This window comes from Schistocerca cancellata, chromosome 6 (assembly GCF_023864275.1).
Source record: "Schistocerca cancellata isolate TAMUIC-IGC-003103 chromosome 6, iqSchCanc2.1, whole genome shotgun sequence".
Lineage (NCBI taxonomy): Eukaryota > Metazoa > Arthropoda > Insecta > Orthoptera > Acrididae > Schistocerca > Schistocerca cancellata.
Window position 1 is genome coordinate 452,138,054 of NC_064631.1, and position 19,799 is coordinate 452,157,852.

The 19,799-nt window shown below is 39.7% G+C and overlaps 1 protein-coding gene across 2 annotated transcripts in view; it reads right to left on the bottom strand.

Moving 5' to 3' along the window:
- LOC126191523 (murinoglobulin-1-like) overlaps positions 1–19,799 on the bottom strand; it is a 272,234-nt gene that overhangs the window by 141,202 nt on the left and 111,233 nt on the right. For both annotated transcript variants that reach the window (XM_049932422.1, XM_049932423.1), the window contains 2 exons: positions 15,225–15,455; positions 14,820–15,113 (listed from right to left, as the gene is read on the bottom strand). In XM_049932422.1, the coding sequence (XP_049788379.1) occupies positions 14,820–15,113; positions 15,225–15,455 (525 nt within the window). The remainder of the gene's footprint in view (positions 1–14,819; positions 15,114–15,224; positions 15,456–19,799) is intronic.

Consider the following 19,799-nt stretch of genomic DNA (forward strand, 5'->3'; position numbering starts at 1 on the left):
CAGAAGCCCCATTCCTTGCCTAGCACCCACAGCCAATAGAGTACAATGATGTGATACATGTCATATAGCATGAATTTATACCTTAATACTACGCTGGGTGTCATCACAAGTTATGTATAAGAAACAAGGCTGTGAGTTTAGTTTCAATGGTCAAAAATTGTAGTCATGTGTGTGTCAGTTGCATTTGTGTGAGTGTGCATGTGTATGTTGTCTATTTTTGATGAAGGCCTTGTTGGCCAAAATCTCACTTTCTGACAGTCTTTTTGTTTGCCTATCTGTGACTCAGTGTCTCTGCTATATGGTGAGTAGCAACTATCATTTACATAAAATTGTTATATTTCCCGAATAGCACGTGGGAAAAATGAACACCTAAACCTTTCTGTTCGAGCTCTGATTTCTGTTATTTTATTTTGATGATCATTCCTACCTATGTAGGTTGGGCTCAACAAAATATTTTCACATTCGGAAGAGAAAGTTGGTGACTGAAATTTCGTAAATAGATCTCACCGTGACGAAAAACGTCTTTGCTGTAATGACTTCCATCCCAATTTGCGTATCATGTCTGCCACACTCTGTCCCCTACTACGTGATAATACAAAATGAGCTGCCCTTCTTCGCACCCTTTTGATGTCTTCCGTCAATCCCACCTGGTAAGGATCCCACGCCGCACAGCAATATTCTAACAGAGGACGAACGAGTGTAGTGTAAGCTGTCTCTTTAGTGGACTTGTTGCATCTTCTAAGTGTCCTGCCAATGAAACGCAACCTTTGGCTCGCCTTCCCCACAATATTATCTACGTGGTCTTCCCAGCTGAAGTTGTTCGTAATTTTAACACCCAGGTACTTAGCTGAATTGACAGCCTTGAGAATTGTACTATTTATCGAGTAACCGAATTGCAACGGATTTCTTTTGGAACTCATGTGGATCACCTCACACTTTTCGTTATTTAGCGTCAACTGCCACCTGCCACACCATACAGCAATCTTTTCTAAATCACTTTGCAACTGATACTGGTCTTCGGATGACCTTACCAGACGGTAAATTACAGCATCATCTGCGAACAACCTAAGAGAACTGCTCAGATTGTCACCCAGGTCATTTATATAGATCACGAACAGCAGAGGTCCCAGGACACTTCCCTGGGGAACACCTGATATCACTTCAGTTTTACTCGATGATTTGCCATCTATTACTACGAACTGCGACCTTCCTGACAGGAAATCACAAATCCAGTCACACAACTGAGACGATACCCCATAGGCCCACAGCTTTATTAGAAGCCGCTTGTGAGGAACGGTGTCAAAAGTTTTCCGGAAATCTAGAAATACGGAATCAACTTGAGATCGCCTGTCGATAGCAGCCATTACTTCTTGCGAATAAAGAGCTAGCTGCATTGCACAAGAACGATGTTTTCTGAAACCATGGTGATTATATATCAATAGATTGTTCCCTTCGAGGTGATTCATAATGTTTGAATACAGTATATGCTCCAAAACCCCTTTTCAAACCGACGTCAATGATATAGGTCTGTAGTTCGATGGATTACTCGTACTACCCTTCTTAAACACTGGTGCGACCTGCACAATTTTCCAATCTGTAGGTACAGATCTATCAGTGAGCGAGTGGTTGTATATGATTGCTAAGTAGGGAGCTATTGTATCAGCATAATCCTAAAGGAACCTAATCGGTATACAATCTGGACCTGAAGACTTGCCTGTATCAAGCGATTTGAGTTGCTTCGCAACCCCTAAGGCATCTGATTCTAAGAAACTCATGCTAGCAGCTGTTCATGTTTCAAACTCTGGAATATTCCATTCGTCTTCCCTGGTGAAGGAATTTCGGAAAACTGCATTCAATAACTCCGCTTTAGTGGCACAGTCGTCGGTAACAGTACCATCGGAACTGCGCAGCCAAGGTATTGACTGCATCTTGCCACTTGTGTACTTTACATACGACCAGAATTTCTTCAGATTTTCTACCAAATTTAGAGACAATGTTTCGTTGTGGAACCTATTAAAGGCATCTCGCATTGAAGTCCATGCCAAAATTTTTCGCGTCTGTAAATTTTAGCCAATCTTCGGAATTTTGCGTTCTTCTGAACTTCGCATGCTTTTACCGTTGCCTCTGCAACAGCGTTCGGACCTGTTTTGTGTACCACGGGGGATCAGTTCCATCTCTTACCAATTTATGAAGTATGAATCTCTCAATTGCTTTTGCTACTATATCTTTGAATTTGAGCCACATCTCGTCTACATTTGGATAGTCAGTTCGGAAAGAATGGAGATTGTCTCTTAGGAAGGCTTCTAGTGACACTTTATCCACTTTTTTTAAATAAAATTATTTTGCATTTGTTTCTGGTGGATTTGTAAGAAACGGTATGAGCCTAGCTACAACGACCTTGCGATGACTAATCCCTGTATCAGTCATTATGCTCTCTATCACCTCTAGGATTGTTTGTGGCTAAGAGGTCAAGTGTTTTTTAGCAACCATTTACAATTCACGTGGGTTTGTGGACTAACTGCTCGAAATAATTTTCAAAGAAAGCATTTAGGACAATCTCGGAAGATGTTTTCTGCCTACCACTGGTTTTGAACAAGTACTTTTGCCAACATATCGAGGGAAGGTTGATGTCCCCACCAAATATAACCATATGAGTGGGGTATTTATTTGTTACGAGACTCAAATTTTCTCTGAACTGTTCAGCAACTATATCATCGGAGTCTGGGGGTCGGTAGAAGGAGCCAATTATTAACTTAGTTCGGCTGTTAAGTATAACCTCCACCCATACCAAATCACAAGGAGTATCTACTTCGACTTCACTACAAGATAAACCACTACTGATAGAGACACTATCTTTCCTGAACACCGTCTGAGACTTCGTAAAAATTTCTGCAGAACTTATTTCAGGCTTTAGCCAGCTTTCTGTACCTATAACAATTTCAGCTTCTGTGCTTTCTATTAGCGCTTGAAGCTCAGGGGCTTTCCCAGCACAACTACAACAATTTACAACTACAATTCTGACTTTTCCTTGATCCAAGCATGTCCTGTATTTGCCATGCACCCTTTGAGATTGCAGACCACCCCATACTTTCCCGAGGCCTTCTAACCTAAAAAACCGCCCAGTCCACACCACACAGCCTCCACTACCCATGTAGCCACCAGCTGAGTGTAGTGAACTCCTGACCTATTCAGCGGAACCCGAAACCCCACCACCCTATGGTGCAAGTCAAGGAATCTGCAGCCAACACGGTCACAAAACCGTCTGAGCCTCTGATTCAGACCCTCCACCCGGCTCTGCACCAAAGGTCTGCAGTCAGTTCTATCAACGATGCTGCAGATGGTGAGCTCTGACTTCATCTCATAAGCAAGATCGGCAGCCTTCACCAAATCAGATAGCCGCTGGAATCCAGAGAGAATTTCCTCAGATCCAAAGCAACACATAGAATTAGTGCCGACATGTGCCACCACCTGCAGCTGGCTGCACCCTGTGCTCTTCATGGCATCCGGAAGGACCCTTTCCACATCAGGAATGACTCCACCTGGAATGTACACGGAGTGCACACTGGATATCTTCCCCTCCTTAGCCGCCATATCCCTAAGAGGCCCCATTACATGCCTAACATTGGAGCTCCCAACTACCAATAAGCCCACCCTCTGTGATTGCCCGGACCTTGAAGGCTGAGAATCATCCTCTGAAACAGGGCAGGCAGCTGCATCTGGCTCAGCCAGAGACAGTGCCTGAAACCTGTTTGTCAGACGCACCAGGGAGGCTTTCTGATCAGCCTCCGGGGATGTTCTTCACAATTGTGTTGCTTGTAAGTCATCCTTCATTTCTGACTGAAATCATTTTATGTAGTGCCATGTACTGCAGAAAACCCATGTAATCAGTCCAGCATCACCAGTAACACATCCACATTACAAAGTAACCAGTGGTGTGGTACAGCCTATCTTTGACATACACCAAATCCCAAAAAAGGCAGTCTAGTAACATGTTAACTGATACCACTGGCTGGTCAATTATACTTTTTAACATTATATTATGTGAAATTTTAACTGTATAATATGTACAGAAAGTGGTTACTTACATATAACTAAATGCTGAAATTATACTAAGATTTATATTCATTTACATTACAAGTTTCCCTCTACTCTATTGTACCCTAAATTACAGAGTACGGTCTGAAGGTGATCCACATCAGGTCAAAACTGGTCACCATTTACGAATAAGTCTTTTTAAGTTGTTGTTTTTTTGCGTGATTGGCACTCAATGGAAGGTTATCAGCACCCAAAATGTTTTTATGTAATCAAGTCGTTTCTATACAATATTTTATCACTAGGTCATTACAACTGCTGCTGTTCCCAATATGTTTACAAATAAAAATAACAGTCGATGAAATTTTTTGATTGATGCAAGGGAATAAAAAGAATGTGCTAAGTGATCAATCAAGTGAGTATGAGCAATGAGAAATTAACTCAATGTTTTCCTTAGTCAAATAATAAGTTCTTTGATATACTGTGTGACGGTTGTTGTAAAATAGAATCTGCACTATGACAGAATAGTTTCTTTTGATATCAATCACCTGAGCAAATATATTTCTATTGATGATTCCTTTTCATTTGTCTTTGCTGAAAGGAGAAAAAAAGTAGTATTAAGTCTTATTGTCATGTTAGCAGCCATAGTGGGTAGATGCAAGTCAGAAGTGCACTCATGTTCTGTATCTGATTTTGCTCAACATAGTGGAGACCTGAGACCAAATTGGGTGTTGTGTACATTATTTCAAGAGCACTATTATCAGTTCTATATTTCTTTACATTTATTCTGAAGGCAGAACCAAGGTTAGCAGTGCAGATTGCTGATTTGAAAGTATTGCAGATTTGAGACTGTGAGAGAATGGGAGGAAAAAACTGGAATTTCCTCACAGCTTAAAACATTGCCAGAACTGAAAAGTGTTGCAGCAAACCACCTCACAGGGTTTGGAAGCACCATGCAAGCTGCTGACAGCCTCGAGCTGCTGTCTGGGTTCAGCCTGCTAAGGCTTTTAATTGTGATTCAACTGTCACCACTGCTTCACTCTGAGTGGGGCCAGTGTTCAATGTCAGGCTACATTTGCAGGATATAGACATTTATTTGTCTGGGGTCTTTCAGATTGGACCCTGACTCCCATGACTACTGTTTGTACCTGAAATCTCTGAGTGAGAAGCAGCAATACTATCTAATACTAAACTAATGAATGGCTCCCCGGCCCTCCAGTTGGAGAGGAGCTGACAACACTACCGTATTTACTCGAATCTAAGCCGCACTCGAATCTAAGCCGCACCTGAAAAATGAGACTCGAAATCAAGGGAAAAGAAATTCCCAAATCTAAGCCACACCTGAAATTTGAGACTCGAAATTCAAGGGGAAAGAAAAGTTTTAGGCCGCACCTCTAAATCGAAACAAAGTTGGTCCATTGCAATATGAGACACAATTTAGGCCGAATGAATGACAGCTACAGTAGTTTGGTTCGAGTCGTAAGCTTAGCAGTTAAGCTTTACCAGGTAGCCATTGCTATGAGTCAGGCGCTCCGTCCGTATTTATACGGGTACCCTTCGTTTTCCACGTGCTTCGTCTGGTTTGAATTGATAACTTATGTTTCTTTGATCTGATAAGTGCCGTTCTCTTTGTTATAGGTGTTTATATCACTCTAAGCTGAAAATGCATTGCTGTACTGCGTCATGCATTGTTTTCACATTCTGATAATGGGTGTTTACGGCCTGTCGCCGCTCGTGGCATGGCTTGCTTTTCTGCACGCTACCGCCGCTTACTATTAAAAAAAAAAGAGAGAGAGAGGAATCGTCTCATTAGCGAAACAATGGCAAGAGACTGCTATTTGTTGTTACTTACACTGCTGCTTTCTTTGATAATGATCAACAAGAACCAAATAATAGACTGCGGATGATAGAAGATGTTCTGAACGAGAGTATAGCGAAAATTTTTCTCCGTTTGTAAATCTTTGCAGACGCCTCTTTAGTACATTACATTCTGTACAGAAATTAGTCATCTTAGATTTAAAAATCTAGTAAATTGCCGTGCTTCATTTCTGACTGTATCTCTATTAGGCATAAGAATAATACGAATATAAACATGAAATAAGGATATAAATATCCTTCCGCATTTGCTGTTGTCTCACTCTAGTTTCATAGTTTATTAGGCAGACAGGATTTAAATGAGATAGCAGCAAACACGAAAGAATACATGGCTAAATGTTTATATTCACATTATTCTTATGGTGAAGAGAATACTGCATGTGATTCACAATTCATAAAAGTTCCTACTAGCAACCATCTCTTCTCACAGGTAGGAAAAAATTCAGAACATAGAGTTGGCCATATTGACTAACATCACAAACAGTCTTGCCAGTAGGATTTTCATTGTTAATTGAAATGCTGCTACATTCAAAGATTTACAATACGGAATTTGTATTTACTTTGTTGGATAATGTAGGAAATGCAGTGGTCGAAACTCGGGGCGGAGAAAAAAGCACGTCTTCCATCCCATTTTTTTTTTTATTGATTTACTGACGCAGAGGTTTTGGCGCCAGTATTTATCTTTGTGCCTGCAAAGCATGCTTGTGTAGCGCTATATATTCGACGGCAGAAGTTAGTTGTGGCGGCACCTACCAACATTTTGCAGAACTGCCGCATACTCTGCACTCGATTCTAAGCCGCAGGCAGTTTTTTGGATTACAAAAACTGGAAAAAAAGTGCGGCTTAGATACGAGTAAATACGGTACTCAAATAAAGAATCATTCTCAAGCAAGAATAAGACAGATACACTGCTATTTTTAAAGCAGATACAAATAAAGTATACTGATTGAACAGTTTAATTGCACTGAGTTTTGTTGCAAAGAATGCCTACTTTCTAGAATCTGGTTACATGAAAAAATCTGGCAGATATTTCTCAGAGAATTTAATAATGAGAATCACAGATAAATAAAAGCATCAGATAATGAGGCAACTGACAGAGATGTCATCATGTAATGATACAACAGCAGTAGAACTTTTGTTGCAAAATGAGCAGCAGCAGGAAAGATCTCATCGCTCTGTGTACTATTTCCCATACAAATTTAAATAATTGCAGTCAACATTTTTGGAAGTGAGTGTTGATGCTGAGTGGTGCTTTTTTTAAGAGTTTGAAGGTTTTCTATAGGCTGCACCTTGAAATGCCAGTTACCTGTATGTCTCAGAGATACAGCTCTTACAGGCCTCCTGAAGGCTCTGCCTGCTCATCCTAAGGATGTCCTATCAGCCTTCACCCAATTTTCACATTCCACTGCTTATATCAAAGGGGAATGAACACAGTGACTCAAATTCTGCCATTAAATCCCTGTCTTTGGATACCTCTAACATGCTTTGATGTGTCACTGATTGACATTTAGTATTAATGATTTGATAGTGTTTCAGATAGTTTCTTGTTTCTGGAATTGGCTATTCTATGTGCTCTAAGAAAAAGCTTGTAACTGCCTTGACAGAGTGCACTAGAACACTACCTAACAGAAGTTTAATGAATGAATAGAGGAAATAAGTGTGTGAACATTTCACGTTGTCTCTACAGGGTGTATAAGCGGACAAGTAAAAAAAATTCTCGGATTTCCCGATTAAAAATACATTTTCTCCCAGGTGAAAATACACTTTTTCCATGTTAAGTGACAGCATACTTCCACACAGAACTGTAAAAGTTATCAATTGTTTGAATGGCTATGATTTTATACACTGGCGTAGAATTTCTTGGCACTTTAGAAAACAAAATTCAGGGGGAAAAAACATGTTTTGGAAAGATCTTTAATGTGCAACAACATGCACACTACATATTTTCGTATTATGAAAGTATAAATGTGAATTCCAAGTAACACCACTTGTTACTTTCCAAAGCATTGAAATTAAGATTGCGATGCGCTTTTGTAAGCCCATCACAGCTCATGTCATGTGATCTTGCCAACCAATGACAGCAGATATTCAAATATAGGATACATGATGTAGTAAGCCAATAGCAACATCACTGTTAAGTAGCATGAACTCAAACAGGCAAAGTTATCAGTTTAATACACATAGTGTTGCTACAAGAAAAGCAAAGCTTTCACAAACAATATTTGTCTTGAAGATTTGTGGGGACGGAGAACAACTGGCTCACCCTCCAATGATATCGCTACACTGCCACAGTGAGAACAACTGTATCTTTGCCATATCAGTTCTCTGTAGTGTGCGATCTATGCTACACACATTGTGTTTATGCTGTGAGAATAAAAGTATTGACAGTAAGTGACAGCAGTTCGAGTGATTATTTATCATTGTAAGTACCACGGCTGCTCTCCACTATCTATAGATTAGTGAGCCACAAGAGAAGCTAAGTTTTCACATATAATGTTGAGCTCTCACTTCACATTGACTTCACTAACCCTGCCACAATCACTAGTTTAGTTATATCCCACGTTTATTTTCCTGTTAGGCATGACTATATGTTCATACAATGTGTTTTCTGCACTACTCCAAGAACTGAACTTAAGCAGCTGTACAACTGGTCCTTAGTAGTGTAGTGATCTGGCCAAATCTTTTCTGTCAAAATTTCATTTTCTTGGATACACTGAGAAGATAATATGTAATCTTTCTTATCCGTTATTCTTGTTTGTCCTTTATTTCCACTCTGGTAGTCTGAACCTATGGATTTCACTAGTAATTATAACAAAGCTGATTATTCACAAGCCCAGTCAACCACATAACGAACAGCAATTGGCATTCATCTGTTCAGATTTATTCCGCTCAGCTTGTATAGCCCCATCCCCTCCTGCCTGCAGGAAAGTTTATTTCCAGATGCCACCAGGATTCCCCTGGCAGAAACATCACACACACTATGCACACATTCAAAAATCAACTTATGATTCATTCACAAATCAACTTCTAATGTGTTCAAAAATCAACAGGGATGTGTTTCAAAATCATATGCATTATCGATAGACCAATGTGCGCTGGATGCTAGGCGCTTTGTGAAACACGGTTTTTTCCTCAAGAATACGAATTTGGCACCTCATTCTGAAACTGCCACTCAGGACAGACACCCTGGTTCCCCCCTCCCGACCCACAGACCTGGGACTGCTGCGCATGCATGAATTTGGCAGCTTGGCCATGCCAGTAAAATGTTTCTGGGTACCATTTGGCTGCTTGCTGCTACTGCTTATACAGAGTGAAGCAAAATTTGCACACTTAGGCTTCGCAGCGTGACTCCCGACATGCCAGCAATAAAAAAACATCTCTCACAAAATTGTGTCTGGCAACTACATCCAGCAGAAAAAGAACAATAAAGAGTCCCAATCTGGCAACACTATAACCATATGCATGGTAACTCCATCTGTCAGTACATACCAGTTGTGCTGTACAGCTCATGCAGTGGATAGAGTTTTGGGTTAGCGTGCCGGAGGCTGATGGCTCGATCGTGGGTTGAGGTATATGTTTTTTATAAATGCAGTGCAGGTGGTACAGTATCTGACATCTTAATCCTCAACAGCGATTGCAGCGAGACTTCTACAAAACATTTGCTCTTACATACTACAGTTGGAGAAATGGAGGATTGGCCATCTTTGAAAGAAGCCCTTTCCACTTTCTGAGCATGAATTTATTCGCACCACTTCATCTACCAATGCTAAACCTGTTTTCTTTGTACCCTCCTCTAATGGTCCCATGGATTAGTACCAACTATTACTCTAGCCTTGTTCAGGTCCATTACATTTCGTTAGGGCCTTACGTTACCAATAGGACTAGCAAAGTGCTTTGCGAATAATGTCCAAACTTGATTACTATTTGTATGTGTTATCACCAAGGTCCAACTAATTATGCCTTTCAACACTGAGTCTAGTAACTGCATGCTGTTTAGTATGTATCTCAAGGCATTATTATTATTATTATTATTATTATTATTATTATTATTATTATTGTTATTCTACTGATGGGATTGTGGAAACATCACATCTATTACCATTAGGGAAACAGTGTAATTCGAAACCGAACATTTCACAATTAGTGGTGTTGGGATGAATCATGCAGAGCATGTTGCCTGAGCAGTTGACAGCACGAAGGTATCATGCATTCCTCTCAAACTATCTGCCTGATGTACTGGAAGATATTCCACTATGTGTTCGGCAGAGGATATGATTCCAACATGATGGTGCACCTCCACACTCTGCAATTAATGTTCGACAGTATTTGGACATAACATTTTAAGGGAAATGGCTTGGACATTAAGGTCCAGTTGTATGGCCACTGCATTCACCTGACGTAAACCCCTGGATTTTTTTTCCCATGGGGACATCTGAAGGAGCACATGTACTCTACTCTTCTGACGAATGTTAAAGAATTAGTAGCACATGTTCATGCTACTCTTGTTACTGTGGACGCTGCTTTGCTGTGAAGGGTCCAGTGCTCTATGATCCAGCGGATTGTGCAGTGTTTGGATGTACAGGGAGGTCACTTTGATCATCTGTTGTTCCAAGGACAACTTAGTCTGTCATGAAGATCATGCAGTCATTAATATGGACATTTTTATGACATGTAGCATAAATGACAAGTACTGTGCAATCATCTTCAGCATCTTGAATTTGATATTGTTACCAGATTGCCACTCTTTAACGTCCTTTTTCTGCTGGATGTACCTGCTGGAAGAAATTTTGTGACAGGTATTTTTTTGTAGCTGGCTTATGAGGATTCATGCTGTGAAGCCCAAGTGCGCGAATTTCGCTTCACCCTGTATAGCTAACAGCCACACTTCTGTAGCCAGAAGTGTGACAAGGTACTCATACGCAACTCGACTGTGCATGCACATGAGCCCATTCGCAACTGCTTGAATGAATCTAATGTAAACAGTAGTGACGTCATGCTCAACGGAGGCAATTTGTTGTTATGAAGCATTGCACAGTCTTCATAAAGCCTTTGACACATTTTGCTGTTGGCAGACGGTTGTATGAGCACTGTGTTTTGTTGTTATATGAGGCACATTTCCTTTGCAACTGAAGTTGTATTTTTGTTTTTTTTCTCTTGTTCATGTTTTATTGCTGCAGTATTATTCTGCAGTAGCAGGACAGTAATATCCTTCGTTAGAGTATCGGTTCTTACCAGCCCAAAATACAAACATTCCACTGAAAACTAAAACAATGAAAAATTCCTGGAATTCTAAAAAATTTCAGGGTTTTTCCCAGTTTTCTCCGGAATGAAAAAATTCCCAGGTTTTTCCCAGACCTCCCTGTTGTCCCACGTCATATACACCCTGTCTCTAGTGCTCTTTCTTGCTTATGGCATTTGTGGGATAAACTGCATTATTAGCAAGTTTCTTTTTGTGCATGTATTGTGGGTGAGTTACAGGGAATTTTATTTTCTTATGAATAACAGCAGCATACCATGAGTCTGAAAAAAAGCACAATATGAATACATAATGTAAATATAAACTCCATCCACAGGTCCTCACGGGCCCAAGTTCTGGCAGGCTCATCAGTACTGACTGACTACTGTGTCATCTTCTGTCAATGGTGTCACCTTTTGGGGTATGGAGGGGTGCGATGTCAACACACCACTCTCCCTGCAGCTGTCAGTTTTCATGACCTGAAGTCACTAGCATTCAGACAAGTAGATCCTCAATTGACATCACACGGCTGTGTGCACCCTGCTCAAGTCCTCTGAATAAAATAAAAATCCCGGGCAGTACTAGAAATCAAACTCAGGTCCTCTGTACAGCACCTAGCTGTGCTGACTATGCAGCTATGAAGGCAGACACAATTCATTGTGCAATTTATAAGGTAACAATGTGTAACACGAGCACTTATAGAAAGGCACATATTGAAAGTGAAGGAACTTGATGAATCCAGACCCAATCTAAACATCATTTAAGAAGAAAAACAGTTCATATCCAAGCAAGGGTACATACGTAATTTGAACCGAGCAATAAAAGCAATGTGGAATACAGCTGAGAGATTGTGAAGTGAAAAATGCATCTCCCATTTACTTTTTAGTTACCAACTGTAATGATCGCATCTGGACTGAGAATGGTATCACAGACTTAAAGAATTTTTACACAAACTTGAAAAAACATAATTCTAGTGAAAAATGTTTAAATGGTTTTGCTGAATTTTCCATGCTGGGAAAAGTGGACATTATGTGCCAACCAGACAGTGCTTACTGCCTTAATATAAAGACATACAATGAAACTATGTCAAGGAAGCAGTACACACAGGAGGAACTGATAGACCGCATAACATTTTGTGGCAAACTCAAGTTTGCTTTAAGGGGCCATGATGAAAATGAAAATTTTAAGAACCCATGAATTTTTTGAGGGCTAGTTTATCATGTGTCAAAAATGGACAGTGTCTTGATGCAGGACACTGAAAAAGTGGAAATCTGGGTTTTCTTAGGATTGCGTGAAACATTTCAAAATGAAAGCCTGGATTCTATTTAAGGGGTAAGTTTCAATCTCATCAAGAATGAACTTTTAAAAACAAATTACCTCAGAGGAGAATTTGATGATGCTCCTGACTGTTCAAATTGGTCACAACTGGTCCTAATAATTTAGAATGAGGTACTGGGGAAAATAAGTGAAAGATTTACTTCCTCTGCATGACCATAACATCACATTGTGGATAGTGTACCTGTAGCTGTTGTCAGAAGCTAGGCAAAAAGAAACTAAATCAGACACCTGAAAAACTGATACACAGTTTTCTGATAATGCTCCTATTATGAATGTCCATGAAAGTGGGCACAAGTTAAAACTGGAGTAGTGTACGAAAATGCTCACTTTATTTGCTGCTATGCACATAAGTTAAATTCAATCATTAATGTTGTGTGACAGTCGGTAAGCAGTGCAGACCTTATTCAGCAACCTGGAAGGAATTTCTACCTTTTTTCTCCAATCTCCAAAATGCGCAGTCATTGACGACGAGGTAGGGAAGAAACGTATTCCTACCCATCCTCAGACCATCATAAGGAATTTTAAATCTCTGAGCTTAATGGCTACATACAAATGCCTAAGCAATTGCATGGAAAAAGTTATTGATGATGATACTCATGATGACAAGGATGCAAACAAAGCTGTGCTTCTGAAGGGATTTCTGTAAGATGAAGATTTCCACTCTTGGTAAAATTTTTTTAATAAATGTCATGCCTCAGTGTGTCATCCTGTTCTACATCTACATCTAGATCCATACTCTGCAAGCCACCTGATGGTGTGTGGCAGAGGGTATCTTGAGTACCTCTATCGGTTCTCCCTTCTATTCCAGTCTCGTATGGTTTGTGGAAAGAAAGATTGTCGGTATGCCTCTGTGTGGGCTCTAATCTCTTTGATTTTATCCTCATCGACTCTTCGCAAGATACACGTAGGAGGGAGCAATATACTGCTTGATTCCTCAGTGAAGGTATGTTCTTGAAACTTTAACAAAAGCCCATACCAAGCTACTGAGCATCTCTCTTGCAGAGTCTTCCACTGGAGTTTATCTATCATCTCCGTAACGCTTTCGCAATTACTAAATAATCCTGTAACAAAGCACACTGCTCTCCATTGGATCTTCTCTTTCTCTTCTATCAACCCTATCTGGTATGGATCCCACACCAGTGAGAAGTATTCAAGTAGTGGGCGAACAACTGTACCATTCAATGAACAATGAAGGAATATTGATGCAGTGAAAACTGTGGAATATGTATCTAACTTTGCAGCATCTTTCTGGTATATTAGGGCCTCACCTGATACTGACAATCACTGGGTGCAAAAAGAACCAACTGCAAAACAGGGACATTTCACGGAATCGAGAAAAGTGTATTCACAAGACATCAGAAACAGCATCATGAGTCAGATCAGATATCAGATCAGTTTTAATGATCACTTTTCAGCTGTCATCTGTTTAAGCCATCACTGTTTCAGAAATATCAAACTGTCTTGCCCCCGCCCCCCCCCCCCCCCCCCTACCAAAAGAGAGAGAGAGAGAGAGAGAGAGAGAGAGAGAGAGAGAGAGAGAGAGAGAGAGAAAGAGAGAGAGAGAGAGAGAGAGCGAGAAGGGGGGGGGGGGACTGAGAGTAGCTGTTAATTCGTGATCATGTTACATGAGAGTTCAATAGACAGGCAAGATAAACAGATGATAGAAATATTTTCCACAATAAAAAGATACTCTGGAGAAGCTAGAAATCTACTTTGAAGAAATACGAATCAGAGAAGCTAAAGCAGAAATATGAGAAGTTATCTCACAGAAGATGGCCACAAAAAATGAACTAAATTGTGGGAAGGTGAAAAAACTTTTCAGCATAGATAAAAGAGTAGAATATCACAACACAAAGAGAACACTGCCTTCAAGCTTCCAGATATTCATACTTTGGACTGGTTACCTCCTAATATTTTTTACCTTGCTGAAACACTATCATTGAATACACTGTAACTAATGAGTGAATGAATGAATTAGACTGAATGTAAGATGCTGTTGCCTGTACAAATAAAAATGAAAATAAAGGTGAGGTGATTACCCTGGTCTGAAGAAAGTTTGAAAGTGGATTGTCTAGCTCTGGATTATAGAATATCTTTTTTTACCTACATACTTGTAGTTAATCATTCACAGATTGGTCTTTTTTGTGGCAGATTTGTAAGAACATATTTCATTATAGATCACTAAGAATATTGTTTTTATCATTTTCATTAGCGTATATAAAGTTAGCACTTCTACCAAGCTGTTCTGAGTGGTATTAACATAAGTATCCAAGCTGTACAGTGTGATACTGACGTAAGTAACTATCTTACAGAAAGAAAAGTGCTGCTGTTGACTTACAATGTTTGGTAGGCATTTATCAATGTGGACAACATGAGTTGCTGCAACAACTTCACCGTCTTTGCGAATATTATAAAGAATAAAGTAGCTCAATGGTGACATTTCAGGTGTTATGTGCAAGTTCAATGACAGATGTCTGATTTCTAAACCTGTTGTATTCTCATGCACAGAATTTTCTTCACTGTTATCCATAGAGCCAATCATATTCTGAAGGCCTTTGAGATAGTCCTTCCCAATCCTAATTCCCTGTTGGTTAACTGAAGAAGAATAAATTATATCACCACGAGACTTCACCTGCAAACAAACATTATGCACTTCAATTTCACTTTAATACGAAACTGCCATAGTATAAGAATAGTCAACATATGAAACATCTTGGATGTTCATGAATGAAACAGTCCATACCAGGTAATGAAATGTAGATAATGCTGTGTTATTTTGTGCTGTAAACAATACAGAGATCTTGTGATGCGTGTTGCATTGTACAACATTCTCACTTCCATGCAGAAATGTTATATAGCTTTTGGATGGTGAATACCATGCATGAACATCAAAAAATGAAGAAGGCTGCTCCATGAAAACTCTCCATCTTTTATCTGCAGAATAATATTTTGTCTGATAAGCAACAGCTGTTGCCTGCAACAAAAGAATAGAATATTATAAGAAAGAAGTACCATCATAAAACCTAAGTATCACACTTACATAAATTATGAATTGTCTATAAAAATATATTAGAATGATAAATCCCAAAACATTAGTAGGTTTTTAAATTATTCCCCTCAGTTTAAACTACTTTTTGAGATTTTCTTACAATAGGCAGATAGTATCATCCTTTGTGTAGATTGACTATTATGATATTCTGCACAACACTTTTGTAACTGACTCAATGTACGGTACTGAAAACGATGGTTGTCACCAAATTGTGAAGAAAAATGGTACTGTTGACACCAGCTACACACCAGATAAACACTATTCACAGATTAAGCACTAAGGAACTAAGGTAGCAATAGAATAAAACACATGTTTTCAGTTAATTCTTCCAAACATGCTGGTTACACTATAATAAAAATGATGCATGGAATTAACAATAGAGGAAAAAAGGGTTACATAGCACTAGTATGATGAGCTTGTTATAACAAGTAATTCTATAAATTCTAATGAAAGTTTCATGCTTCTGTGGCTGTATACATCTTTAGTTATACAGGCAATACATGTACACATGGTCGACGAAGTTCGCTTAATCACTCAGTACACACATAATCCACTTTCCTCTGTTCCCACTATTCTCAGATCCAAGTATAGGTTCTTCAGTTTGTCATGCTTAAATAGCAATATAGCTTCTTCATTAGTACAGCTTCCCAACTGAGCTCACAATTCTGAGTGGACTCAGTTTAACGCCACTCCACTCTGAACACAACATGTCTTTTTATCTATCTGCATAATTTTTGAGTCCACATTGTACCCAACTGCTTGTTTGGAAAACAATGCTCCTCCTAATAAAACCAAGTATTTTCACATCCTTCATATCAGAAATTTTAAAATATTTGTAGTATTTTTCTGAATGGCATGGCCACTCAAGGGGACACACAATTACGTTGTTGTTGGCATTAATGTGTATGGTTCAGCAGAAAGACCTCTAATATTTGTAGAGGCCATTGTGTGAGTTGTGATGGGGTCACTGGTGTGGAGGAGGTATAGATCAATGGCAGTGTACGTGCCATTTTAAGCAGGCACAGTGGCTTGGCTAGGTGAGCATTGTGTGTTTGTTGTGAAGGAATGTATTCATAATAGTTGTTCTGTGATTACTACCCCACAAGCATTTTGCATTTGTTTTGAGCTTGGGTGACAAGACGCTGTTCCTGATAGAAAAGCTTTTGAGTTTTGATATCAAAATTCAGAGCATCAGGTTCTGTGCTGAAAAGAAAATCTACTGGATGAACTCTGACTGTAATGACAGTGGAAAATGTGGCACATGTGAGGGTGTCCATCCAACAGTCTCCAAAAAGTTAAGAACTTAAACATGCAGTTGCCCTGGGATTGTCTGATAAGATCACCTGCACAGAGATCTTCACATGCACACCTATAAAATAATGGTTACCCAAGAATGAAATGAGAGAGATTTTGAAACTCACAGAGCTATGTGTGAGGAAATTCTTCAGAATATTCCCCTGGTGCTGTTTTTATTTGTTCTGCTGAGGCTCACTTCCGCTTGTCAGTTAATATAAACCAAAAAAATTTCCACATGTTAACAGAAGAAAACTCTCAGGCACTTCACCAGCAACCATTTCACTGACATCATGTCACATTTTGGCGCACATATGCTGAATTAGGTGTGTGGGGTTTGTAATATTTTTTTTTTTTTATTTTTTTATTTTTTATTTTTTTTTTTCAAAGAAGGTATCTTAATAGTAACGGGTAATTCAAATTGCTACTGTTACACGACGGAGACCTAAGTTAAATCAGCTATCAGCTTGTTGTGGACCAAGCAGACATCACCTGCCCCCCCCTAATAAGCACATAAGGAGGTAATCACACAGGAAGTGGCCATCTTTCCTCCAGAAATGACATAAAGGACTTGTACAACTCTGGGGAAGTCTTTGTCAATGTGTCAACAATGGAGATATAATTTTTAAAACCAACTAAGGATACCCACAAATCAAAGTATGTTTTCTGTATTTTTATTTGTTTGTGACTACCTTCTGAAATACCAGAGGTCTTTACTCTGGACCCTATACTTCACCATTACAAATGGTGTTGCCAATAAAAATAGCAATGACTGGATTCCACTTTTATGTCTTACATTACAAACAAAGATCATTACACTCAAATATTTACAATTATAATTTTAAAAATCATTAAAAGTGCAGATAGTATGATAGAAATTCAGTACATTAACAGATGAACAGTGGTCAGGATGAAGCAAGGGCTATTACTGTCTGCTCGAGCATGACTTTGAACACCATTCCCAGTGACATACACTCCTGGAAATTGAAATAAGAACACCGTGAATTCATTGTCCCAGGAAGGGGAAACTTTATTGACACATTCCTGGGGTCAGATACATCACATGATCACACTGACAGAACCACAGGCACATAGACACAGGCAACAGAGCATGCACAATGTCGGCACTAGTACAGTGTATATCCACCTTTCGCAGCAATGCAGGCTGCTATTCTCCCATGGAGACGATCGTAGAGATGCTGGATGTAGTCCTGTGGAACGGCTTGCCATGCCATTTCCACCTGGCGCCTCAGTTGGACCAGCGTTCGTGCTGGACGTGCAGACCGCGTGAGACGACGCTTCATCCAGTCCCAAACATGCTCAATGGGGGACAGATCCGGAGATCTTGCTGGCCAGGGTAGTTGACTTACACCTTCTAGAGCACGTTGGGTGGCACGGGATATATGCGGACGTGCATTGTCCTGTTGGAACAGCAAGTTCCCTTGCCGGTCTAGGAATGGTAGAACGATGGGTTCGATGATGGTTTGGATGTACCGTGCACTATTCAGTGTCCCCTCGACGATCACCAGTGGTGTACGGCCAGTGTAGGAGATCGCTCCCCACACCATGATGCCGGGTGTTGGCCCTGTGTGCCTCGGTCGTATGCAGTCCTGATTGTGGCGCTCACCTGCACGGCGCCAAACACGCATACGACCATCATTGGCACCAAGGCAGAAGCGACTCTCATCGCTGAAGACGACGGTGGTGCACAAATGCTGCGCAGCTAGCGCCATTCGACGGCCAACACCGTGGTTTCTGGTGTGTCCGCTGTGCCATGCGTGTGATCATTGCTTGTACAGCCCTCTCGCAGTGTCCGGAGCAAGTATGGTGGGTCTGACACACCGGTGTCAATGTGTTCTTTTTTCCATTTCCAGGAGTGTAGTTACAAAATTGATTCTTCCTACTGTCGGAGCAATTTAAGACAAGGCAGAGTGGCAATTTACACACACAATACTATTAGGTCACGCGTTATAGATGTATCTAAATACTGTATTGAACAGCACTTTGAATGTTGTGCAGTCAAATTAGAGCTTGATTCACAGTTCCTGATCATAGTAACAATTTACAGGTCACCTATGGGAGACATACAAAAATTTCTCTCTCAGCTAGAAACAGTTCTTACTAAACTTTATAGAAACAATAGTAACGTCATAGTATGTGATGACTTTTACATAAACTTACTCACAAAAAATAACAACCAGAAACTATTAGAATCACTACTGTTAACCTTCAATCTGCTCCCCATGATCTAATTCCTAACAAGAGTATACGGGCACAGCAAGACCCTGATTGATAATCTGTTCCTAGATCCCACAAATTACAATGAAGTGATGACACAGGCAGTAACAAATGGTCTGTCTGACCATGATGGTCAAATAACAACCCTAAAACTTGACAGCAGAAAAACAACACATGGCCATTGTAACCAAGTTAAACATGTTAGATCAATAAATGTTGAATCTACTTGCTTGTTCAGAAATAGTTTATGCCATGAGCAATGGGAGGAAGTATACCAGGCTGACACAGTGAATGAGAAGTTCAACTCATTCCTGAACTTATTTCTTAAACATTTTGAAGCTTCTTTCCCCCAAAGACAGATTAAAATCAAACCAACCTGTAGTAAAAGGAAAGAATGGCTAACTACTGGCATAAAAATATCATGTAACAAAAAGAGAGAAGTGTATGTACAACAGAGGACTAGTACAGACCCAGCAGTAAAGTCACATTACAAGAAATACTGTAAAATTCTAACAAGTGTAATCAAGAAGACCAAACAGTTGCACTATGCACAAAAAATTAGCAATTCAAATAATAAAATAAAAACCATATGGCACATCATAAAAAGTGAGACAAATAAGAACATAAAACCTGACAATAATAAACACAAAGTTGCAGCCTCAGATTTCAACAATTTTTTTCTTTCTGTAGCTGAAAAAACAGTGAACCATAATAAACAGGCTCACACAGAAGCTATTG